Source organism: Mytilus californianus, unplaced genomic scaffold, assembly GCF_021869535.1.
Source record: "Mytilus californianus isolate M0D057914Y unplaced genomic scaffold, xbMytCali1.0.p SCAF_8, whole genome shotgun sequence".
In the NCBI taxonomy this organism is placed as follows: Eukaryota; Metazoa; Mollusca; class Bivalvia; order Mytilida; family Mytilidae; genus Mytilus; species Mytilus californianus.
The window spans coordinates 52,890,669-52,918,437 of NW_026262734.1; the positions used below are offsets into that span (position 1 = coordinate 52,890,669).

The 27,769-nt window shown below is 31.0% G+C and overlaps 3 protein-coding genes across 4 annotated transcripts in view; 2 read left to right on the plus strand and 1 right to left on the minus strand.

Moving 5' to 3' along the window:
- The window catches only part of LOC127712792 (uncharacterized), a 34,280-nt gene extending 31,866 nt beyond the window's left edge, over window positions 1–2,414 (plus strand). The window contains exon 30 of the mRNA XM_052219407.1: window positions 431–2,414. Coding sequence (XP_052075367.1) covers window positions 431–652 — 222 coding nt within the window. The 3' untranslated portion in view covers window positions 653–2,414. The remainder of the gene's footprint in view (window positions 1–430) is intronic.
- Window positions 2,415–4,511: 2,097 nt separating this feature from the next.
- On the minus strand, window positions 4,512–15,183 carry LOC127710602 (uncharacterized). Of its 2 annotated transcripts, none has more exons than XM_052216553.1 (6): window positions 15,023–15,183; window positions 13,200–13,397; window positions 12,040–12,193; window positions 11,532–11,677; window positions 10,053–10,232; window positions 4,512–8,934 (listed from the first exon to the last, which is right to left on the minus strand). In XM_052216553.1, exons 2-6 carry the CDS (start codon window positions 13,381–13,383, stop codon window positions 8,753–8,755), a joined length of 846 nt encoding a protein of 281 aa, XP_052072513.1. In that variant the 5' UTR covers window positions 13,384–13,397; window positions 15,023–15,183; the 3' UTR covers window positions 4,512–8,752. The 2 variants fall into 2 exon arrangements, with proteins under 2 accessions (XP_052072513.1, XP_052072514.1); XM_052216554.1 differs by lacking the exon at window positions 15,023–15,183 and adding an exon at window positions 14,641–14,730.
- Window positions 15,184–15,203: 20 nt separating this feature from the next.
- On the plus strand, window positions 15,204–20,083 carry LOC127710598 (mitochondrial ubiquitin ligase activator of nfkb 1-A-like). The gene is made up of 3 exons (XM_052216549.1): window positions 15,204–15,370; window positions 18,059–18,258; window positions 19,169–20,083. Exons 1-3 carry the CDS (start codon window positions 15,260–15,262, stop codon window positions 19,911–19,913), a joined length of 1,056 nt encoding a protein of 351 aa, XP_052072509.1. The 5' UTR covers window positions 15,204–15,259; the 3' UTR covers window positions 19,914–20,083.
- Window positions 20,084–27,769: the final 7,686 nt, after the last annotated feature.

A 27,769-nucleotide genomic window follows, 5' to 3' on the forward strand; every position in this document is an offset into this window, starting at 1 on the left:
TTTATTAGAAAATAGACCATAAAAACACATTTTATGATAGTTCTTTCAAATTATATACATAACATAGCTGTGGCTTTAAACTTAAATACTGATTTTTTAATACTTTGCCAAAGAAAGTATGTCATTTATCATCGTAAAAGAAAGAGTCTTGGCACATGTATAGCTCTGATTCTTTGTCTTTTTTATTATACTTTGGTCAGTTTTGATTTAATGTTATTTGATTAATAATTATACCCCCACTACCAAGGGGGGAACTACGGATCTATGCACCCTAAAATTTTGTATCAAACTTGATGTAAGCATTCTATACCATGTGGTGCATTTTCACTTCGATTGCTCATAAACTTCCTGTTTACCGAATACTTAAATCATTAGTGAGCAAAGCTCCTTTTTAAACCAATTTGATTTTCATTATTAATCTTTTTTGTAGACATTATTCCGTTTGGAGGAAGTTAAGCATATGATGAGAATGGTACAAGACTGTTTATCTTCAGATGTGCATTTAATTAGTGACAAAGCACAAAGTGTTGTAGATGACCTTGAAACAGATATGGCTGAAGGTCGACCTAGTTCTGTAGCATCATATATACTAAATGATCCTTACATGAAAATAAAGCATCCAAGAGCCCAAATGACTGCCATATTGGAATGATTTTAACAAAAAGACAGATGTTATGATTCACTGATCATGGAAATGTAATAGTGCTAGCAGGGTATGGTGTCCTATTGACACATATTCTCGGTTTTATGTAGCCCTGGGTAAAATTAGAATATACTTTACGACATGCAACCAAATCGTTTAACAAATAGTTAAAAAGATGTCTTGTGCAATCAAACCAGTGTAATTTTGAGTACTATGTACATTTTTTGTGGTCACATCAGTCATTAGGCAAGGTACTAAAGTAGCATTTTTTTAATTTAAAAATAATATGAGAAATAATTTCAGTTATTGGCCCCTATCTCTTTACAATATGATATATTTTTCTTTCAATTATTGGTCCTTGGTTAATGTCCCTTAATGATTTTATATAGCTGTATATTGTTTCTGGTTATAACTTTTTACTTGAGTTTTGCTCATTGTTGAAGGTCGTATGGTTACCTATAGTTGCTAACTTTTACATCATTTGGTTTCTGGTGGAAAGTTGTCTCATTTGCAATCATATATACCACATCTTGGATATGGATACTCTGCTTAATTTCATGCGTTACAAGAAATCCATAATTTCAATATCAGTATACGTTTAAATCCGAGATATGATGTATAGCGCAAATTGACAACAACCCCAAAACATTAAAATAAATATGTTCAATATGTTGCATTCTACTAGTATAGAAACATGTTCTCTAGAATGTTATTTGTTTTACTGTAAATTCAGAAATTATTGCGAGGTTTATATTAATGGAAATAATGCAAATGGGTGAGAATCGCAATAACGAGAACTTACATTTCTTTAAATATGATACATATAGCTATATGAAGATATAACTGAAATCGCAATAATAAATCTCACATTTTTGTCCAATCTTCAAAAATCGCAATAATAAATGCACACAATAATTTCTGAATTTACAGTATTTGAGTATGTATTATAAGTGAAAATTATTTCTCTAATTTTCATGCTATTTTCACATGTCTCCATAGGTGTGAGAAAAAATTTTCTCCTCTCTAGAGAAAACTTTGTTTTTGGCAAATGATTGGACGAAGTTTCCATTATAACGTCAAATTTTCTTGATTTCTTCTGAATTTCCTATTGTGACGTCATGAAAAAAGGCGAACATGCCTGATGACGTCACATATAAAGAACACAACTTTCTGCAAATCTTTGAAGAGGAAGGTTAAACTTGTTTAGAAATTGTCTTAAAATCATTAGAGAAACAGATTCCCCTACTATATCTCGTGTATTATGATATTTCTCCACTCTCAACAGTTAAATTTTAAATATTTAAAAAGCTCGGCAAGCCTCACGATTTAAATTTAAAAAATTTACTGTCTCGAGTGGAGAAATATTGTAATACACTTGATGCAGTGGTGGAATATATATAAATCTACTTATCATTAGTCACTGCAAAATATTTCTTATGGATTCACAGGAAATCCAATATTTTTGTTATGAATTTAACTGATACTCAATTTGTTTCAAACATATTCTGAAATGAGACTGCCAAATTTAAATCATATTCTGTCCACCATTTTTTTATTCCATATTTTCTAATGTCTGTGTTTGTTTATATGTTTTCAACAGATTTATCATTATATTGAGTCAGACATATTTTAAACTGTGATATCTAATGTGAATCCATCCATAGATTTAGAAGTTCGTTTTGATATGAATATTAGTTGTTGAAAAATATATATATTTTTGTACTTATTTATTTAATGAATAAATATTGAAAAATAAAAGGAAACAAAAATTATAAAATTATCTTCTTTATTAGTTTGGTTAGAAATTAGACATCAGCTTCATGTATCAACGGCTCATTTTACAGACCAACACAGTCTATGGAAATGCACAGGAAATAATATCATTGATCATTTTTCAAAACAAAAAACTGCTAGAGGTTCCAAATATTAATAGTCTGGCCAAAATGGAAGATATTTCAGTATAATTTTTTTTTCAAGTTTTGTTCTAAATGTGTATCAGATTTGCCAACCATACACAAATTTCTAACACACAAAGCCTTAACTTTGGCACAAAAATTTGATGTTAAAACATGGACATGAATGGATGCCATAAATTGGATCTAAATTATACAAATGGCAAAAGTTGTTGGAAACTTGGGTTTTCACAGTTGATTGAAAGATTATTTTTTTATAAAATTCAGAGGCAAATATTTCAAACCTATTCAGTATGAGAGCACATTTGACAATAAACCAATAACCAGAATAGGTGAATGCTACAAAGCAGTTCAACATGGATGATCATGACGGATGGAAATTTGGGCCTCCACTGACAAAAAAAATTTAACGTAGTAAAAGTAGCCAAAATTTTGTTTTGCAACTGGTCACCTGCAGGACCTGTCAGGAAAGAATTATTTTCTATGCGCATTGTGCAAAGAGGATATTGCACTCCCAAAAGGAGGTTTAAAACACGCATTGTGCAAAGAGGATATTGCACTCCCAAAAGGAGGTTTAAAACCCGCATTCTCTATATATTTACACAACCCACACAGCCAAATGGGCACTCTTTAAGCATGCCTCTTATTGACAGACAGGAGAAATCAAGGTGACCATACAACAATTGCAATAATAAATACAGGAAAAAGTTTCTGAATTTACAGTATTTATTTGCTCCAGTTAACCTGTTGTTGGATTAAATGATGGTTTTGTTAAGAAGACACTTCTGGGGTTGAATAGATTATGTGTGAAGTATAAGGTTCTCCTTATTTTTGTTGTGCCTGCGACTTCTGTCGCAGAAAGCGAGACAAAGGGATAGTGATTCGGCAGCAGCGGCATTAATTAACTAACTACTTAAAAGCTTAATATTTCAGAAGATAGAATACCTGGATGCTTCATACTTTGTATATAGATGCCTTATGATATGAAGTTTACGTCTGTCATGTGTCCATTATCCTTGACCTCATTCTCACGGGTCATTGGTCAATGTTAAGTTTTCCTGGTTAAGTTTGTTTCTTAGATAACTATAAGCAATATGTCAACTATATATGATGCATGGAATGATTTTAAGGTGTACATGTCTGTCTGGCAGGGTTCATCTGACTATAACCTCATTTCATGGTTCGTTGGTCAATATAAACATTTCTTGGTTTGGTCTCTTTCTATAAGCAATAGGTACACTATATTCAGTGTATGGAATGATTGTAAGGTGTACATGTATTTCCAAGTTGGTTTATCTGACCTTGACCTCATTTTCTTGGATCATGTTTATGTTAATGTGATACTTGTAGTAAAACTTTATATTTATGACTATCAACATAAAATCAATTGTCAGTATAGCAGGTGAGACATTTCAGCGTGTGCACTCTTGTTATATACATTCCTGAGACAGCAACAAAACCATAAAAAAAAAACCAAAAGACTTCTAGAGGTCAACCAAGGCCTTAAACTATAAAACTACACACTTAATGGAAGTATAAAATGCCTGAGATTAGAATAGATGTTAATACATTAACAGACTAGTTATTAAACATGTATCAGATACATAAGTACAAATAAATCTAGCTCATAAATAATTTGCCCTATATTTACATATAGACAAGTAGGAGTGGTGCTGTCAAAATGAGGGTCTAGATGAGGTTTACAAAATAGATAATAATGGGCCAAAAAATTTTAAGAATAGAAAAATAATGGGTTCTAAAAAATATATATAAGAATTAGAGAAAAATGCCCCATGTGGAGGGGTAGACAATTTCATATTATTTTCCACTGTATAACCTATATAGATTTTTTTTTAAATTTTTAACACTAAGTAAATCAAAAACAACATATAGCTAATAAAAGGAAATGTGGTGTAAGTATCAGAGAGAAAGCAAACCAACAACACAAAAAAACATATTTTAGTATTTTTTTATTATCATATAAATAAATATAATATAATCATGAAAATATTTTTCATTCATCTTGTGTTCCAACAATTTATACAGGAATGTATAGATCAAATATATATACTGAATAAATAGAAATTTCAAATTAAAGTTAAACAAATTTGTAATTAATAAATTTCTCATTTATTTTAAATTTTGTAGGAACTGATTGTTTCATTTTTGTACGATGTTGATTGGTTTTACAAATAGTAGATGTGGGGCATAAGTCAATGAGACAGCAACCCAGCTACTTAAATAATCAAAAAGCAACATACAGTCTTCAATAATAAATGATATCGAATATGTCAAGATCTAAATTGTACATTTTTTTTAAGATAGAAAAAATATTTAACCAGGATAAGCAGGTACTATATAATTCTGAAATTAAAAATTTATTCAGTAAACTTATGACCAGCATGCACCTATAAGATATACATGTATATATATATATATATATAAAACAATACCAATCGAACACCATAACAACAAACCTGAAATAACAATATTTGTTCCTTTTTTACCTCACTCATAACATTCTAAACGAATAATGAATTGGGTTCAGAAAAATCTTGCTAAAAAACTTCTCAACATTAACTCATTTGTATATTTATATTAAATCAGCATGACTAGCAAAATTTTAATACTTCTTTGATTAAATTTACCCAACTTGTCAAAAGTAAAATATGATTATGAAACAAATACATTTGAACAGAATTAAGTATATTGCCATATTGCCTGTACCTGAGAACATGAAATTGCTATCTTTTACACCTTCTGGTAAACAGTGTGAGAGACAGACATGTAGTCAAAGCTAAACATATTAAAATAGAAGGCTTTTTAGTTTTCCTGTTCGTCTTAAATACAGTTAACCCTCTGATATGTATGTAAAACATCTAAAAAAACAAAAATCATTGAAACTAGAGCGTGAATCCAGTGATCACAGATACCCTTGTCTGTAGCAACTGAGAGATCATGATTTTGTTTCTGTAGCAGCATACTGTGGAATTTTATAAGATTTGATATTTTTGCCATAGTTCAAAGGGCTATAAAATGAAAAAAACAGATCTTCCCTGAATGTTGTCTTTTCTTTATTTATTTGAGTCAGGTGCTCACCTGAATGCTGATGTTTAGACAAGAATTGCTCGTATTTATTTCAATTTTGAAAGGAATAAAAAATAAATTCATATTATAAAGGGGTATAACTCTGGTTAATTTTTTTTTAAAGTTTTGAGAAAAAAAGCTTCTGTTTAGTGATCCAAATCTTTCCATCAAAATTTCAATCAATATCAAAAAGTCCTTTCTCATTTATCATCAAGAAACCACAAATATAGGATTTTTTTTAATTTTAAATCTAAATTTAAGTTCAATATTTGTTCACTTGTATTTGGATATTATCTGTGTTTATGATGATATGATTTTTTTGTCTATAAAACAACTAACTTTGCATGGATACAACAAAAATCATGAATGCAAAAGATTGTCAAAAATTAAGTGCAAAACAATTGGATAAATAAATATGAAAAAATGGAAATCTGTTGACAGTACACAAATTTTAACAGATAGAAGGAAACAGTTTAGATATCACAATTATATAACAATTTATAACATTAATATAAAAAATAACAATTAGAACAAAATATGTATCTGATCTATCTCTTTAACAAAATCCCCATTAAAAATATCAATATGTGAAAGATTATATCACAATATAATACTGTAAATTCAGAAATTATTGTATTCATTTATTATTGTGATTTTGTCATTTTAGACCAAATATGCGATTATTATTTTTGTGATACTGACAAAAATCCCGCTTCATTCATACAAAAAAATCCAACATGCGAGTTTAAATTATTGCGATTACAACCCTGTCGAATTTTTCACAATTATAAAAATATCGCAATAATTTCCGAATTTACAGTACAACTCTACTTCTACTAGGCAAAAAAATCTGAGTTGAAAGTATGATTGGTCAAAATTTATGAAACAAATTCATAAAAGACATTAATATCGAATAATCTTCCATTATATTACAAGTATAAAATTAAATATTCCATCACAAATCCCAAAAATTTCTTAGCAAATAAATATCTGTAACACCAGTATAATGTCAAAGATCTTGTCATTTAGAAACTTGTAGTATTGAAATTTGTACTTTATTTAGTATTTGGTGAATTTAATGTTCCAATAAATTGGTAAATGTGCAAAATTTGACATAACTAATCAAGAAACAACCTCAGACTTAAGCAATTTTGGCAGTATATATGAGATTATCTCTTGAAATACCCCTCTTCTCTAATGCATGCCTTTTTATTGTATACATCAGCAGATTTGTTTTGTAAATAAACTCTATCAGGGGTCATCACTTTCATAATACTACATTTCCCCTGTTGAAGGGTTGGCTTTATTTAAGGATTACTGTAAAATTATGTTAAATGATGTAAACTGTATATTTAATTAGGTTTATATATAGAGAGTAAAACAGAATTTGATTTGACAAAACATGCTTACATTTTTCTAACATTATGACAGCCTACAGTGACACACTTTAACTATTGTTTAATTATCTTAGAATAGAAACAAGTTTGGTTTTAACTCGGGGTTCTCACTAAAGGTTTTTAAAGGCAAGTCCAGGGACTCATCATTATTTGGCCATGGTGAGTCCAACAAGGAGAAGAGGAAATTTTATTGCTATATAATTGATTATTTCAGTCTACATGACAGAGTAGAGCATGGAAATGACATCAAATTTAGATTATTTTTAAATACTTGTTATAAAATGATGATATATGTGCTCAGTTGAGACAACATTTTACAATCCTGATGAACTTTTTATCTCACCAGTTTTCAAAATGATAAGTGGAGAGTTCTAGAAAAATGGTGGTCCGAAGGTTTTGACCACCAAATTTTGCAAAGGACAGACACAATTTTTGTATTTGGTAGTAGAAATAATAGTTAGGACCAGCAGATTTTCTTCAAGGACCACCAGGGAAAAACAGATTTCGAGAACTCTGTAAGTCCAGACAGATTTCCATGAGTTCAGGAGTCATGGACTCGCCTAGTAAAAACTGTAAAAAAAAGTTCCTTCAATAAAAAAATGGATGTAGGATCATATTCAGAAGCAACTTGTCAGTAACAAAAGCTTATATCATTTCAACCTCACACTAGATTCCTTAATTCAATATATTATTAAGATCCTAATTAAATCAGGTTAAATATGCTTGGAATAAATATAAATTAAAATAGTAAGCTAATAATTCATATACCAAACCTTTTATGGTGATATTGCACCTTTGTCAATAGAAAAAGATATAATACTGGTTAGAAAAAATACAAACAACAAAAAATACATAACAGCTGATTTACAACAGATACAGCTTATTAACAACTTGATTCAGAAAAAAATAATATATTAAAATATACATGTGTATATTAATTCTGGTTACCCCTTATGTAAGTGTTACACTATGGTGGATTCATTAATACTCGTTGGATACCAAATTTTGTGAATTTCATGGGTAATGGTGAACCATAAATATTCAATGAAATACATAAGCTTGTATGCAGATGTTGGCAAAACAAGTAAAAAAAATATCAACCAAAACAGAATTTTTCCAATCAATTTGGTATCCACAAAAATAAATGAATCCACAGTACTCGCAATTGGATTCAGTTAAAAATCACTCTTGGAAGTGATTTTTCACAATGACTGCTGGTGATTCAATCCGTAATGTTTTTCTGTATATCCCAGTAAACTATAATAACAAGTTTGTAATCCAGACCATTATCACCTTCAATCACCAGCAATCACTCAACACTAGCAGAAGTGATTTGTTACTGATTTACCACAGAAGTGATTTGTTACTGAATTACCATGTGTGTACTGTATATTCAATTTTTTCTGCTGATTTTGTATTAAAGTATTGTACAGGAATGTTCAAAATAACATATGATGAAACAAAAAAGTCTTAGAAAAATACAACATATTTTGGTCAATAAAAAGTCAATCATTTAAAAAATTATTTAATTCCACTTTAGTAATTTTGCCCAGTTTTAACATATATCTGAATTAACGTGTCATAAAACAATGTATAACCATGATAACCAACAGCAGTAAGTGTAAATAATGTATACTAATAGTAAGCTGAATTTATGTGTCATAAAACAATTAATAATCAACAGCAGTGAGTGTACTGGTAAATAATTTACACTAATAATAAGCTGAAGCTATTTTTAGATTTTTGACAGCATCTAAGAGATTAATTTCCATGTCATAATGGGACATATCTACAGCAACAAATTTGAATATATTATATTCTCTCAGTTTATTCATCCACTCTGGTTTGTTGTGTATATCTAACAAAGCATCTGTTATTTTTTTCTTTAAATCAGCTGAAAGTCAATAAAAGATATAAATAATATTTCATTTTATGTTATTTGCTTAAATCATTATCAGGCCATTAGTTTTTTTCTGTTAGACATTTTGTTATCCTTGGAACTTTTATGTGTTACTATGTTATACAGTAACAGTGTTTTGCTCATTGTTAAAGGCTATAAGATGACCTGCAGTTGTTTACATCCTTGACCTTTGGTCCTTGGGATAATACTATTGGAAATCATTCCACACTTCTAATTTTCATATTAATTTATAAAGAAAGACCCTCTAATAGACACTGCCTGTCATTTGTACTAGAAATTCAAAGTAGCATATATATTTGGATAAACATATTTAAGCTTTTCTATTATTGGCTTCATACCCAACACACATTGAACACAACATACATGTGATTTTCATCTGTCTGATTTATGCCATACATGAAAAAATAGTATTATTATTATTGTTATTCATAGCATTATCACCCCAAATCACTATGTTTCACAATGATTAACTCAACACCAGTAATAGAGTTATAACTGATTCATCTTGCGTGTACTAGTGGGTTTTGCTAATCGTTGAAGGTGGTATGGCGAACTTTAGCTTTAAACTTCTATGTCATTTGGTCTCTGCGGAAAGTAGTCTCATGTGCAATCGTACCACATCTTATTTGTATTCTGTTTGAAAACCTTGGTGTTTGATGTGGATGGTAGATCTTTGATATCTATCTTTAGACCTCAGTCTGATTTAGAGCTTACCATCATGTATGGATACTGTGGATTCATTATTATTCATTGTATACCAATTTATTGTGGATTTTGTGGGTTTAGGTGAATGAACCATGAATTTAAATGTTCACTGAAGTAGATATTTTCAATTGGTTTATAAGCAGACTTTTGCAAAACTACAAAAGTAAGTTTTTACAGATATACAATCTTTCCTCATCCCACGAAAATTGGTACCCAGGAAAATAAATGAATTCACAGTAGCTTTGGTTATTTTTGTTGTTGAGTTGTTGTCTCATTGATGCATTCTGCTCATCTCTTTTTATTCACACAAGTTTCTACTTCCAGTCTCAAATGCAAAAAGGTCTATTTCTTTTACCTTTTATCATTATTTCATCATTTACACCTACCTGGTAATCTTTTATTAAATACTATAGGATGAATAGGTAGAGGGCCAAATGATGTCAGAACTTTGATCTTGTCCTTCCCTTCAGGATGTTCTTGTAAATAATAATGTAAGGTGTTTGAGTCTATAGCTGCAATGTCTGCCTTCCTATCTAACACCATCTTGATTGAATTTCTATGGCATCCTGAAAGAAATTCAAACATATAAATCTGAATAAGATCTAATAACAACCTAAATGATTATCCACTGCAATAAAAACTTCTAAAAAAACAGTCAGAAAGAATAAGAAAATAGTTAATATATTCTGTTTTAAATCATTCTGATGTTACAGGGACCAAAAATATGACTGGTTTGTCTACTCAGTTATCAGACTTTATGGACAATTAATTTGATGCTCCTGAGTTCTTCTCCACCATCTGGTTTTTGATGAGGTTTGTGTTACTCATATTATTTGGCAGTGTCTTGTGAACTGTCACCTTTTTGTTTTTCTTTTTGTAATGGTGTTGTCTGTCATTATTCTGACCGTTTGAAAATAGAAGACCCTAACTTTCAAGTCATCTCAAAATGACTGAAATTGTGTGAAAAAGTTTCTGGGTCCTTGTAAGGGAGACAAATCAGATTATTCAATATTATAAAAGGGTGTAAAGTTAATTTTTCTATAATGTTTTACACATTTGTAGCAAGAAAAAGTACTGAGTGACCCCATTTTCTCTTAATATTCCTAAACAGTTTTTAAAAGATCTTACTTCTCAAATATTTTTTTTCAAATTTCTGTCCAATTTTTTTTTATTTTGCATAATGATGCCTTAACAATCATGAAAATGTACAATTCTTACAAAATGTGTAAATTTTTCACAACCTGTAGCTTGGAAATAAGGTCAGTGACCTATAATATTTATCATATTTTTTTTAAAATAGCATTATGTTTATAACCCTTTTACTACATGTACAACCTTAAGATCCATTTTTGTCACCTATCTCATAATTTAACTTTCTTATGGGTAACACTATATAAATAACTTATAGCTGAGAGGGTGATAGAGCAGATTGTTACCCCGAGAAAACATTGTCAACTGAGGCGAATCCAAGGTTGACAATGTCTTTTCGAGGGGTAACAATCTGCTCTATCACCCTCTCAGATATGTGTTAATTAATTTATTATACTGAATGTTCTGTTATTACTGTCGATTTAATTTCAAATTCAAAGTAATAAACTATGACGTCTTGTACATAACAACCATCTGTATTTAATAAAGCACACACTTGATCAAGCGTCTCAATGAAGGGTAATAGAGTATTTGCCATAGGATAGAGTCATATTTAATAAAGCGCACACTTGATCAAGCGTCTCCGTGAAGGGTAATAGAGTATTTGCCATAGGATAGAGTGGGGGGGGGGGGGGTTAGAGTAAATTAACACCCTCGTATAAGCCAATCAAAATATTGCATTTTTACGTGAAGTATTATAAATGTTTATACTGTACCTGATTGCAGAGTATTCCCAAAGAACGTGGAATTATATCCTCTTTTCTTCAGCTCTCCTAACACTATCAGAGTACCACTTAATGACATTGGTTCATTGAATGCAAAGGAAAACCCTTTTAAATCAGTGAATTCTTTAAATTCCTGTCTGAATAAAAATAATTACAAAAATCTATAGTTATGATAGTAACAGGAAAGTGCTTGTGTGAGTGTGTATGTGCATTTTGCTTCAGGAAAATAAAAGGAATCTTAAGTCTTCACCTGAATTATTTTATAAAACAAGTATAAAATGTTTCATAGAGAAATCACTCTTTTTGAAGATTTTTAACAATTAATACTGAGGATTGCTAGTGTATGGTTCAAAGCTTTTCTTTGTTTATTTAAAAGTAACATGACTGAGTCATAAATCAGACTGTTATCCCCATAAAATCACAAGTAAATAGGAATACATTTGCACAAGAAACCATGATTTTAAATTGAATCACTGTGCATATGATATCTAGAGCTTACTTTGTACCACTATCATCATTGACTGTTATAACATCAGAGAAATAAACAGGTTTTTGCTCTCCTCTAACATGGTTATATACTGGTGCAGCTTGGCAAAGTTCTACTTCTTTTTTCTCCTTTACAAGTCTCAGAAATCCTGGTGAACACATAAATCCTGAAAATGGAAAACAAAACACACCGAACTTTTTTAACATCATATCATATTGTTAATATTATACATAACTGTTATGCTTTTTTTACTCATATGTGTATGGCTCTGGTCTGGCTGTGGTTTAAGATCTTAGAATTGAGATGATTATATTCATATTTATATATGATTATCAAAATTATTGTGTCAATTATCAAAATCATTGTAATAAAATAATTTGCTCTTCATGGGCCCTTTAATCATGTTAATTGGAATAAAAATATCTTATCTTATCTTATCTATCACTTTAAATACATTAAAAGCTAAAACATGTAAATATAAATATGTTGCAGACATAAGGGGTCTCCTCCTATATAAAGTTCGGCACAGACCTGATGCTTGAATCCATGGGTCCCTTTTTTGATACATCAAATATATCAATGTGTCAGATGTTCGGACTCCTTGGTTTTTTTCCTACAATACAGGGTAAAATATTTTTGCCCCATAACACCCATTTTTCTTTTCATATAAGACTCGATCAATAGCTCATAAAAGGTCATTTACCAAAATTTAAGCAGATTCTAGATTTCTTTTCTTTCGATTTGAGACCCAAATAATATCAATGCAAATATAAGGTAAAAGTCTGAGTGAGTCAGTCTTTTCCCGCCATTTTTTAAAAATCAAATATCTCGAACCTATCAATATTTTTAGCTTATTTTGTTCCTTAACTAATGCTCTTCCGACTTATAGTATCAATTTTAAATTCTAGATTTTTTTAATTTCACCTAAGAACATCCTTAATACAAGTCGAACGAAACACATGCAAACATCATACAGCTTCAAATAAACTTATTGTGTGAAATATAACGACATACAGTGTTAATCCCAGGACCTAGCTTATAGCATGGTACCATAGTGTTATCTGAATATATTTTATAACAGAATTTATTATATACTGGCAGGGGCAAACAATGTACAGTACAAACAATTTTAACAAGTCTATTTATCATTAAACATTATTCAAAATATATACCAATATCTGCATCATTTGCTGTGAAAGGATCTTCTCTGTCTAAGGGGGGACCACTCCATCTGGACTCATGGATTAAGTATGTCTGGTTCCCTGTTACCTCCTCGAGGTAGTGCATAATTGTTTCAAATAATTGCACTGGTATTCCAGGAGACAAATATGTTATGAATCTTAGTTTGTCTGCCATTTCAGTTTGGATATCTGAAAATAAATTGATGGTCTTAAGACTAGTATAAAGTTCAGGATTATCAAAAAACTATTACCATGATTACCAATCAAAATCAATGCTTTGTTTCTCTACTATTACATGTAGTATGTGTACAAATGTATGCAGATAAAATAAAAGTTAACTAACATGTGCACATGGCTAATAACTAAAAACAACAGCCCTAAATAAATGTTTACATATAAACAGGAAGTGATTTTTGTTGGTTGCTTAAAAGTTAAAAAAAACAATCAATTTCCTGTCTACTCAACTGTGACACAAATATCTTCTCAATGCATGCAATGCAGGAAGTGGAAAGTTAGCAGGGTCCTAGTCCAGATAATCATGCCGTCTGCTGTGGGTATTTTTCGATTTTGACTTTTTTTGATCCCACATTGACGCAGGAAGGCGTCAAAGCAAAAATTTAAAATAGCCTTCCTAGACGTCATAATTATTTGGACTAGCAGGGTCCTTTCTTTACTATAATCATGATAATAGTGACCATTAATTATTTTTAAAAGAACTGACCATACTTTGACCTATAATGGTTTACTTTTATAAATTTTGACTTGGATGGAGAGTTGTCTCATTGGCACTCATACCACATCTTCTTATATCTATTGAGCTAATAACCATGATAAAGTAATTTCATGTAGAAATTCATTTAAAATTAGGAAACAGAGAACATGTACAGTTTTGTAAAAAAGCTAATATTGACTTGAATACTGAAATCCTATTTTCATTCCTATCAGCAATTGACCAAAAAGCCTAACTATCAACATGATCATGCATCCATGCAATATTGTCCACAGTGGCCTGGTCAATGCAAATTAAATTTTGTCTGGGCCAACCTTGACTGAAACCCTTTTTCAGACTTTAATATTAAATCCAATCATGTAAAATTGATGAGATAAGTATCTTCGAACACATGAAACCCTTTAAAAAGTTTCCTCTTAACGTTTCACTATACATTTTGACAACTTCATGCATCTAATAGAAATTTTATGTATATATATATATATATATAATGAGAGTTTAGATTAAATATTTTTCCATTATTAAATCCACCATCTAAAAAAAATTCCTGAGTGGAGACTCAGTGGGATTTACAAGTCATAAGTCAAATTAGATAGATCTACAAATCTGAATAAAAACTAAATATAGCACTTTTTTTTGCCTCTAATGGCTCTATAAAGATTTTTGCTTTGTTTCCTAAAAATCCAATATCATACGATTTACCTGTTATATTTATTAAAAGATATCCTACTGTCAGTACTGGAAATTTCTTGAATTGTGAATGTCAAATGCTAGCATACACTGTGCATGAACTGTATAACAAACACTTTCCCATGGCCTTGGCCTGGGGTCAAGTAAGAAAGAAAGGATAAATTTATAATGACAACAGGACCATTAATTCATATGTTTTTTTATGCTTTTGTACATTGTCAGGTATTGATTAAATAGTCTGTTTGCCATGTGTATAATTCTATATTACATGAAGCTACAATGGACTTAGAAATAGAACCCGGAAAACTCTCAAATCATACCGACAGCGAATGATCTTACACATGTTACATGCAGCGCATTACTGTACTATTGTGTCTAATATACAATTACTTACAGCTAAATGTCGGATCCTTTAATGCAACGGAATACTTATTATTCTCAGTCAATCACAAAAAATACAATATCAGCTGATTTCTATGCGACAAATTCTCTCTTCTTGCAACTCACTTCCAAGTGTCAGTCCTTACAAATTTCGAATTGGTAAGTTCGTTTCGCTGTTTTTCTGAACCTAACCTAGCTTGTTCCGGTTTCTAGTTTTACTTTCACTTTCTGAGTGGGACCAAGGACGAGTATGTCAGATTCTCTGAGAGGATTTATTGTGGGGTTAACAGTAGATGCTGGTTTAGCCTTGATTTTTTATTACTTTTACAAAAGAAGTAAAAGAGCAGCAAACGAAATTCAGGTTATTTTACAAATACAATAAGTTCAGTAGATAGGACACTTGAACTGTTGATATATATATATATATGGATTCGTATTCGTAATTACAAAGCTTATAATTTACAATAAGCCATTTTAATGTGTCGTCTTCACAAGGAATGCAAAAAAAATTTTTTTTTTTTAATAAGTGTATTGTGCACAGGTATAGTATAATAATAAGGAATAACATGAATTAAATAACGTGAGGTGACAAAAGACCGTGATTGATTGATTGATTGATTGGTGTTTAACACCACTTTCAACACTATTGTGCTATTTCGTGGCGGTCAGTTTTTATTGGTGGAGGAAGCTGGAGTGCCAAGAGAGAACCACCGACCTTCAGTACAACAATCCTAGTCAATTAAGATTGGAGTCGAGTGCTCCTGCCCCATGCTGGATTCGAACTCACAACCTCAGTGTTGACTGGCTAGTGAATTGAAGTGATACAGTAGTTCGACTACTTAGACCACTTGGCCGCTGAGGCCCCTCAAAAGACAATGAAAGAAGCCATTTGACATATCGTAGCACAGATCTAGTTAAAGGCACTGATGGGTATTATTTGGAACAAAGTTGCTTTTATTCAATGGATGACTTTTTTATATATCAAATATAATACCAATGGGGTATTGTATAGTTTCACAAATGTGATCCAATGTATATTAATGGGTAGTATAAATTGATATGCTAAATGATCACAAATTTTCATCTCATTTAAATGTATGAAAAACTGTGTATCACTCTTTATATATACATGATATATCTGATTTATAAATATGTTCTGTGATCTATTATAACATGTAATAGTAAGTCCCAGATTCGTTTAATAAATCAAAGTGGATAACATTTATCATCTGCTGAAACTTTTATTGATATGATTGATACATTGAAATCTAATTAAGATATCATGTACTGTACATGCATGACATGGGACAAGTGATAACCAAGGAATATATGAATGAATGAATTTTACAACAGAACAATCTACCAGTTGAAGACATTCGGAGAAGACAATTACTAACTTGTAAAACTTGTCACTTATCCCTTGGTATAGCTTATGAACATTTAAATAAAAATAACACTTAATGAATTTTGATTGTACAAAGCGTCTTTCTGGAGTTATCTTCTGTTCATCAGGAACACTAAAACCCAACAATTTAAAATCTAGGGATGACAAATTCTTGTACAGGTAAGGAGCTATGACCAAAAGAGACTGAAATAGAATAGCCAAATCCCAAGATCAACTTTGCCTGAGGTACATGTAGTTGGAACCTTAGTTTCTAAATAATTTCTTAATTTGTCAACAGAGAATTCCAAAAGGGTTTGTTATAAATCTTGTCAGAACCATTAAAGTATTGACTACTAAGCTGATACATGTAGTACCCTCAGGGACTAGCAGTCAACCAATAGTGGTAACCACACAGTGCTAGTAAATTTAAACGCTGAATAAAATATGTTTAAAGTCATAAAGATGCCAGTTGACATGGTTGATGTAATTTCTTCAAAAACTATTAAAGCATTTAACATGTTTATAATGAATTTAGACTGTCATTGGTATACATTGACGTACCAATTCAGGGACTGATTTGAACATTAACAGTGTATTTAAAGCTAAAATTGATGCGAAATATTGCATGGCAGCAAACACTAAGATTGATGTCTGTAATTAGTTTTCAAAAGTTTACCAAAATATGGTAGGCTAAAAAGAATTGAATCCTTCCATATGAGCCACACAAAGATCCAACATATATTCTACTGTTTCTACAGGTTCGGTGATGAGTATGAGTAATATAAAAGATTTGCCTCAGATGAGTAACTGGCTATAGTGTTAAGTAGTATAACTATTTGTCTTATAGATGGGTAACTTGCTATATAAAGATTTGCAATAGAATTGTCAGAGGGGTTAAAGTACAAAAGATTTGCTCATTTGGCACCTCAGACAGTGTGAAGTCATAGGGTAGTGACCCTTGGCATCAAATGTAAACACAAGATATAGAAAATAGATATGCAATATTTGTATACACTGCAGAATGTAATAAAGTTTGAAAAAGAAAATCTTCTAGGAATAAAAAGGTGATTATTTTCATGATATTTTGGAAAAAGTACAATTCCTGAATACAAAATGGTGAGTTCCCCAAGTATAACCAGGTAAACTGTGGTTCTTGTCCCCTCAAAATATCTTTCATTGTCCAAAAAATAATCTGTGTTATAAACAACATGAACAAATTGCTTTAAAATTGACACAGTGCTTTGGATCTGCTAACGAGCAATTGAGCTGAAGACCTTTTTTTTTTTTAGAATATGAATGTTTATATACAACAACAACAATTTTTATTTGTCAATCAAGACACCCCAAGGAGCAGACCAATTACAGTTTAAATTAAAGAATACAAAAAATTGTGATGTTTGTATTTATTTAAAAATTACAATAAACTAAAACTTATCACTATATACATAATATATGAAAAGGGAGACAACAACCACTGTGTATTCCCAAAGATACTGAGTGAGTAAACACAATCAGTACATGTATATATGATTCGGATAGTTTCTAATTTTATGGCCATCTCACATGTCTCATGAATCATTTCTAATGATAGCTGTCATTTTTTTTTATGAAATTAGAGGTAAAAATTGTATTTTAATAATCTTATGGCTGTTATATTTTATGAAGAAAGCAGAATGGTATGGCTTAGACAAAGATTTGATAAAGAAGCTGAAAGAGCTACCAGAACAAACAATTCCTTATGGATGCATAGAAGGTATAACAGCCAGCACCAGGAGTCTGAGGAGTCACTATGAAGATGATGTTCTGGGTGTCATTAGAAACACTGCATTGATCGAACACAAATCAAAAAGAAGCAATGGCGTATGGTAAGATTGTCAATTAAAAAAATGGAAAAAGGCATGATAAGCAATGTTAAAGAAACAGTTTTTAGCACCTTGAATTTTAGATTTAGAAAGAATTTGAGACCAGATATCGATATTAAATATATTTCAGATTTTTTTAAAGACATTATAGTTTGTCAGATATCAATTAGCGTATACTGAAATTTATTTTTGAATTTTTGCTTAATATGCTTAATGCCCTCATCTGGAATTAAGGAAGAAAAAGTACATGTATTATTTATCCATTAAATTAATATAATTTTGAAAAGGTTGCAACAAAAATTGTAAAATTTGAAAAAAAATTATGTAGGGAAATTGTGAGCATGATACTGACGAAATATTCTACCATATATTGATTTTTCTAGGAACAGCAGTGTTGCCCGTAGCCCTGGGTAAAAATATGACATTATTTTTAACGGAAGTGGGGGTGTCTGTGGCCAAGTGGTTTAAGTAGTTCATCTACAGTTATCACAAGCCTGTCAACACCGAGGCTGTAAATACGAACCCCACTCTGAGCAAGTACGTTCGACTCCTATCTTAATTTACTAGTAGGATTTCCAGTTCTTCTAAGATCAGTGATTCTCTCTGGGAACACTGGCTTCCTCCACATACAAAAACTGGCTGGCAGGATATTACCAAGAGGGTTGAAAGTGGGATTAAACACCAACAATCAATCAATCAATCAAATGGAAGTGGTTCTTTACTTATTTTTTCGAGTAAATTTGAAAATGGAAATGGGGAATGTGTCAAAGAGACAACAAGTCGACCAAAGAGCAGAAAAAAGCCCACTGTATAAATCTTTGTGAATGGATTGATGTCTACCGGCATATATATTATATATGATGTTATTGATATATTATTATGTTATCTAAATTTACTTTTTTTTTAATTTCAGGTCTGATGTCCAAAATGTTATCCGTGATGTTGTAGATGCAGTGCCATTTTATTTGCACAAAGTTAAAAAAGATGGTACAAATGATTGCAGGGTTCATGTCACTGAACCAAAAAGTGCAGGTTTTCTATTGGATGACCTAACTGTCACCTATGACAGTTATAAGTCAGACCAATCTGGTCTGCTTCAGCGTGGAATGGATAGAATTTTTGGTGAGGTCATCAAAGGCATGCATGAATATGAGAAAATGCTGGTTTTAGGAACTCCATTGCTGGGCATTGGGCAGTTAAAGCTGGAAAACGATAAGATAATCATGTCACCTCCAGAGAATGGGTCTCGATTCATACTAACTACACAAACCAAAGAAGAAGTCGTTAAACATTTCTCGTCACAATCAAAAATAATTAAAATTTTGCTTGGTATTACATGTGTTATAGGTGTTGGCCTGGCCACATACATTTTAAAAAAATGGTACAAACAATGGCAGAGTAGAAAACAAATCGAAAGAATGGCCCAGGAGGCTCAGAATGCAAGAATGGCAGCAAGAGCTGCTGCAAATAATCGTGAATCATCTAATAATTCAGACTCAGAGTGTGTTATTTGTCTAACAAATCCAAGGGAAGTAATTTTGTTAAATTGTGGACATATATGTGTGTGTATTGACTGTGTTCAAGCATTACCTCGACCAATGAAATGTCCGGTTTGTAGACAGAATGTTGAAAGGTTCCTCAACGCATACATGGCATAAGAAATTACTTGTGATTTAATGATAAATATTTTTATATATTATTTTTTTTTATTTCTATTAACATTGATTATCTATCAGTATATAGTGTATATATACAGATATATAGAAATCTACCACTTTTTCTGTCTGTCTTGATCAACTTTTTTGTTCATTGCAAATTTTAAGTTCTATCTAGAATTATTATTAGTTTGAACTTTGAAATTTTAACCTTTTCCACCTCCATGACCACATACCTTGTCATCACAATTACTTTTAGAGTTTTTACCTGTCTAGCACCCACCTTCACTAAACAAAATTTCTGAATGCATCGGGTAGAGGTATAATTACTTCATTGAGACAGCAACACAACAGCTCATCATAATAAAACAAAGTCATGTTATTGTTTATGTTCACAAAACTTAAGGCATTGTTCTATCATAATTTCATGGATTTGAACGGGGAAAAATACTAATATGCAATTTTAAAAGATTTAATGTGTTATGCACCTGAAAATTGAATGTTTACCCATTTCTGTTTGTACCTTTGAGATTGCATTTATTTTACATTATAAGTGTATTGTACCCCAGCAAAAAAAGTTTGGGAAATTTATAGGAAACTGCCTGTCTGTCCATCAATCTGTCCAAACTTAATGTTGAGTCTCATGTCCAGTTTGAACCAAAATTTGCACAATTACTTGTAATCCGGTTTTAGCTTTGCAGCACTTGGGATTTCTCCAATCAGTATTTCTGGACTTATTCTCTTAGAGCTTAAAATATAAAATGAAGAAGATGTAATATGATTGCCAATGATACAATGTTAACTCTCCACCAGAGACCAAATGACATAGAAGTTAGCAACAATAGATCACTGTACATCTTTCAACAATGAGCAAAACCCATACCTCATAGTCGGCTATATGAGGCCCTGAAATGACAAATGTAAAACAATTCAAATGAAAAAAACTAACATCCTGATTTATGTAGAAAACAAAGAACGGAAAACAAATATGATATACAGCAATTACTCACAACCACTGAATTATACAGGCTTGTGACTAGGGACAGGCACATACAGACTGTGGCAGTATTAAACATGTTTGCAGGCGCCAAACCCTTCCCCTAACCTGGGACAGTGATGTAACAGTACAACATAAGAGCAAACTACATGTATAGAAATCAGTTGAAAAGGGCTTAATTCATTACACACCTAACAAAAACAAATACCTGACAAGGGAGCAAATTAATACCCCCCAACGAAAAAAAGACACAGTGTACAGATCTGAGAGTACTTGCAAAAACTGACAGCTAGTTTAAGCCAGAAAAAAACTAAAATATAAATACAAAAATCATGTTTTTAAGACTAAAATATCAATCAGTAAACTAAACACCCAATGGATTAAGTATAAAGGCGTTATTAATAGTCAGAGAAAATCACGACCTTGTACAATGCCATATGATATAGGTATCAATAGATTGTAGAGCCATGAATGTGCATATGTATATACCAAGAATATTTAATTTAGTTTTAATTTACTGATCAAAATCAATATGTATACATGTACCAAGGATTTATATAGTACTATATAAATCTTTGTTTATACCTGGGACTATTATGCTAACAATATATTATGTCTCTGTTTATACCAATAAAAACAGTATCTGAAGGTCTAGTAACAGTGTTGAAATGGTTACCTTTTAGAATAAGTTTATTGAAAGGATCGAAAAATATAACCCAGATGGTATCTAAATTTTCAGTCTCTTTAAACAAGATCTCCATAAAAATTAGGATGTGTTATATAAATCCCGGTACAACCAAACTGCCACATGACGATCTATTGACGAATTTAGTAAAAGTTTCAAGTAATTTGTGGTACTGAAATTCCTGACTTGATAATTTACCAGTAATACATTAAAAGTTTTATACTATTCACTAACATGAACATTTGAAAAGAAGAAGCTATAGGGTATTTGCGTAAGTTTATAAATCCCACAGTTGTTTCTCAGAGGACAATGGTCATGTTCCAATTTTCGCAAATTACAAACCTCTTTTCCTCAAATGTTACACACATAAAATCTTGATACTGTTCAGTATTAACAAATACATAAGGCATGATTGTTAGAATAGAAATCTACATTAACAAGCTTATCATGAATATGGCACCGTTGTTTTCCATTCGTTTGATGTGTTTGAGCTTTTGATTTTGCCCTTTGATAAGGGACTTTTCGTTTGGAATATTTATTGGAGTTCGGTAATATTGTTATTTTACTTTTTATGCTTATCATAACTGTAAAAAATGTATATTTATCATAGTTGTAAGACACAGCAGCTATAAGCAAACTGCAATTTGGCAACATTTTATTTCTGGATGTTATCTTTTGTAAAATATGTCCAATTTTTATGGCTTGGCAATACCCCATAGGTTTGCAAATATTGCTTTTGATTTTTGGGTCAAAAGTCAAAGGTCAATTTCACAGCCCCTATTCTTAGATATTACATATTTTAGTTTGTGGATGTTATGTTTTGAACTGCATGTTCAACTATCACTAAAATTGAAGTGTTTATGCCCTATGGGGTTAATAAGTCAAAAATCAAGGTCACATTAGCTAATGAAAGAATGAAATGCGAGGATAATTTTGGTTTCTTCATGTCTTGAACAATTTATTAAACTTTTGCCATTTTACCAAATTTCATTTGATATATATAATGACCTATGAGAACACAATTACTCAGGGTCTGCATACAAGCCTATTGAAAACATATACATACCCAAGAATGAAGGGCACTAATGGCCGATTACCCTTAACAGCGACACCCCGCGGGGTGCAATGTTTTTAATGATGTTCGATTAACATAGAAAGAAATGGGAAAATAAATGGGTAACCTTCATTAATTCTTCATATTATTTTTATTAATCATCTGAATTCTTATTAACACATACGACCGAATTCTACATAGATTTACCTTTCTGGTGGTATTAAAAAATCCAGTTTATCTTATCTCACTGTTAGGTCTCCGATTTTTTGAAATTTCATTATCAAAATTCCCTTACTGACATCAGTAAATATCGATGAATTACCTCAAAAGAAGCGAGACAGCAGTAACTAAAAAAATTGAAGCACACTTAATATGCGGAGGAAATACTATTAACACATACTGTTGAATACTCCTGTCAATAAGCTATATTTTGATGTCAGAAAAGTCAGTTTAAATTAAGAAATTCTTAGGTCTCCGGCGTTTTGAAAAGTTGTCTTTGAAAAAAATAACCAACACAAATGTAATATACGAAAACAACGTACATTAGTGAGATCATACTGTTATACATGTAAAATAAAATCCGGTTATTCTTAAATAAATGAAATAATACATAATAAGTTCAAATTCAAAGTGTTCACTATGGCTTGTTTATTGTTCAAATAGAAACGATAAATATTGAATACAAAATAAAATTATATTTAATTATATTAAATTGTATTCGTCGGGATAGCTCATCGGTTCAATGGACATAATGGAGTTTTACTATAAGGGTTCTTGTTCATGATAGTTCAAAGTTCGTATAATTTCATATAATAGAGACTATAAAGATACTTTTTATTCATATTTGGTGAATTATATTTAATTATATTAAATTGTATTCGTCGGGATAGCTCATCTGTTCAAAGGACATAATGGAGTTTTAATTACTATAAAGGTTCTTATTCATGATAGTTCATAGTTCGTATAATTTCATATAATAGAGACTATAAAGATATTTTTTATTCATATTTGGTGAAACGTATTTAATGATAAATGATAAAGTATACATTTACATTTAAATAATAATAAACGATTCGCTGTTTAATAATTTTTCTTTCACCCGTAAAACATGTTTCCATTATTTGTATTTCGATAATATTTAAAGAAAATGAAAAGGTGGTATATTAAAAAAGTTCGAAATTGATATATTGTCAAATGAATTTTATTATCAGCAGACACCCTGTCGCTTGATTGTCTTTCCTATCTCCAATTACGATGTCTTATATATGCTCAACAGGATGCCACTGTTTGTTTTATTAAATTGAATCTGATGCAATACAGCTTGTGTTAATTGGTGACATATGTACATGTAATGAATGTATGCACGGTTTGTTGTGGAAGTATCATCCTGTAATGACATTACATCAATGTGGTGGAACTATTAAAACAAATTTGAGAACTCGAAAACTAATGCAAAAAATATTTCAAATCACTCTTTTTTAGGGAATCGTGTTCCTCGCTCTTTACGGTTTGACCATGGAAGTATATTGATTAGTGTTATCTATGTATAGATAGTTTAATTTGCTGCTTTTATTTTTTTATTTCTTCTTTTAATTTGTCATTTTCTTTATATATGATTTTTTTCATTACTTAATGGTGCAATACAAAACACGTGTAAGTTGTCTCTCGGTCATTTTAGAAATACACTGTTCAAAATGTTCTTGTGTGAAAATGTAACGCTTACAACACATTGCATGTTGGTTTCTGTTATAATGATGAATGTGTTGTCATTGTAAATGAATATTAAAAAACCGATTGCTGAAGACCTGGTGACAAGTTTTAATCTTATGCACAGCAAAAGAGGCCCTTCTTCGTTGATATGTTGGGTTTTCCTTGTATTTCAAAACACCTTTTGTCTGGTGCATATGCCACGACTCATAAAAACTAACTTGTATTTATCAATTTAGTTTTGTCCGACGAATTTGTGTCCCTGATTTTTTTTTATTTAAATGTTCGATCTTTCTTAGATAGATTGATAAATTGCTTTTTAAAAGGCGATTTATTTATCAAAGACAAACTATGAATCGCATAAATGAGCTTTGATTTAGGGACGACATCAAAAATTCAATGTAGGATAAAAAAAACTTAATTTAAATAGTTGGGGGGGGGGGGGGAGTAAAAATTGCTGCAAGGTTTGTTTATTTGACATCGATTTTACTTATATCTGTATTGGTCAATCAATTTTTCCCAAATTAAGTTAATAGGGGGTGAGGGTCAGTGAAAAAACTACGTGAATTAAGTTTGTTTATCCTACATTGAACTTTTGATGTCGTCCCTTATTGTCCTGTGAATTTTTATCCGTGACTTAATTCAGGCAAATTTTATACCTTTCTTGCACTGTTGAAAATAAGGACAGAGGGACATCAGATATAAATACTGTTAGTATCAAATCGCACTGATAGCAGTTAGAAAATTTTAGATGGGTGAAAATAAGTTGAAATATGAAAGAAAACTTTCAAATAAGAATTACTCCTAAACACACATAAAAAGGGGAGACCCACTATAAAAGCGCTTCATGATGATGTCTATAGTTATTACAATTGATAAATCTTCACTTATCAATCAGAGAGAGAGAGAGCTCTACATATCAATATCAATAAAAATATATTTTAACTGTTGAATAACTTATTCTTCAATTATTTAGTCTTAGAATTTATATCTTTAATTTTCACCAATTGTCTAAATTTGATTTATTGAACCTTTTTGTCTGCTTACGCCTTACATAACTAAAGATGATTGAGATATGTTTAGCCGTTTTTACATAAAACATTTAAAAAATGAAAAACATCTAGCTTGTAAGTTATTTCTTCAAAGACATATATAGCATCATTTTAAAGCAAACTTATTTGTCCAAGGCATAAATGAATGATTGTACTGAAATGAATGAATGCATGTATATAAAATTATTTTCATTTACCTGTGTTTAAAGTTATTGCAAATGGCTGATATTTTTGTTCGAGCATATTGTTTTTCTTTAATTGGTTAACATTTCATACCGATATAACATGTTAATTTTATTATTCTTCCCTTAGTTTATTTATTTTGTATTTACGTTGTATCATAGGTCAAATTTATTTGTTCAGTGTATGTTCAATGGTGTTAATATGTCCTTTGATTGAGTTAAGCTATTTCAGTTGATATTTTATAGTGTGTCTTTCTATGTTGTGATGTTACACTATTGTTTCAGAAAAAGGGTGAAGGTTTGGTACCATTAAAACGTTTAAACCCGCTGCATTTGTTTGCACCTGTCCTAAGTCAGGAATCTGATGTTCAGTAGTTGTCGTTTGTTGATGTGGTTCATAAGTGTTTCTCGTTTCTCGTTTTTTATATAGATTAGACCGTTGCTTTTCCCGTTTGAATGGTTTTACACTAGTAATTTTTGGGGCCCTTTATAGCTTACTGTTTGGTGTGAGCCAATGATCCGTGTTGAAGACCGTACTGTGACCTATAATGGTTTACTCTTATAAATTTTGACTTGGATGGAGGTTGTCTCATTTGCACTCATACCACATCTTCTTATATCTATATATAGCCTGTTGTTAGAAAGCAGGACAAACTTGTGTTTGATGGTGTTAATATGTTTATAAAAAATACAGCTGATATTATGCCATATAATTATTTCATTACTAATGGTGATTTAATTGCAATAAGCTACGGTCCGGTACCAATTTCGTCGTCAGCTCTGTTGCATAAGGACAAATGAAAATATTAAATTTCTTTGTAACAAGCTTAAGGATGTCATATAACCTCCTAGATGGTATTTTTTAAAGATATATGAACATTAAAACTCATGAGATACGTTTTATGACTGTTTGTTAAAAAATGTCATTCAAGATCAATTAACAAAAATTATGGATTTTTTCCCAAATTTTTCAAAATAATTTCCCCTTCGTACATTGATTTATAATCTCGACGAGGTTTTGATCTCAATATCATAGTCCTTTTAAAGACCACTTACTCAAGTATCGTAATTTATAACTCCCGTGAAAACGCTAATTAATTTTTATCAGAGACATGTCTCTGTTGTATTTAACAAGATTAGAAAATGCAACGACATCTATTGGAAGGAGTTAAGAGTTATCGTTAATTATCTACTGTCCAATATAAACAGATTGGGTTATCTCGCTTGGAAATGTGACATATTCTTGCACATGATTCCTTGAAGATTTAAATTCACGGTTCACATGTAGTCAAGAAATCCTCGAAAATTGGTATCACACGAATAATAATGAATCCCTGGTATTTTGTGCACACAAAAGATTGTGGCCTCCTGGTTATGAATTCTTGTGCGAATCATGCATATTCTAGAGAACAACAATCGATATAAGAGAGTTGGACAACTTTATATCACATCATCAGGGTACGTACTTTAACATTGCGAATGGTAACTGTTAAACTTAAACTGGATTATTTTATAAGTAAATGTTAACCAATGTTTCGATTGTACTTGGTTTTTTTTTTGTTTTTTTTTCATTTTGTTATATGTAGGGTTAATATAAAAATAAGAAACTGTGGTGTGATTGCCAATGAGGCAACTCTCCACAAGAGACCAAAAATGACACAGAAATTAACAAATATAGGTCACCGTACGGCCTTCAACAATGAGCAAAGCCCATACCGCATAGTCCGCTATAAAAGGCCCCGAAATGACAAATGTAAAACAATTCAAATAGGAAAACTAACGACCTAATGTATGTACCAAATAATGAACGAAAAACAATATGTTACACAGCAATAAACGACAACCACTGAATAACAGCTTAGCTCCTAACTAGGGATAGGCACATACAGAATATAAAAATCAGTTGACAAAGGCTTAAGTCATCATATGGATACGTCAAATAGAAATATAATACATCTAACAAAAACACAGAGTAGAAGTGGACGGGAACTTGTACATCCCCACAACAAAAAGACACTAAGTACAGATATGAGAGTACTCGCATTTACTGACAGCTAGTTCAAAGACAATTACAACTAATAAAAAAAAACATACATCTGAGACTAAAATATCAATCAGTACACATCCAACATCCAATGGATTTAGTGTAAAAACGTCATAAACAGTCAGAGAAAAACACGAC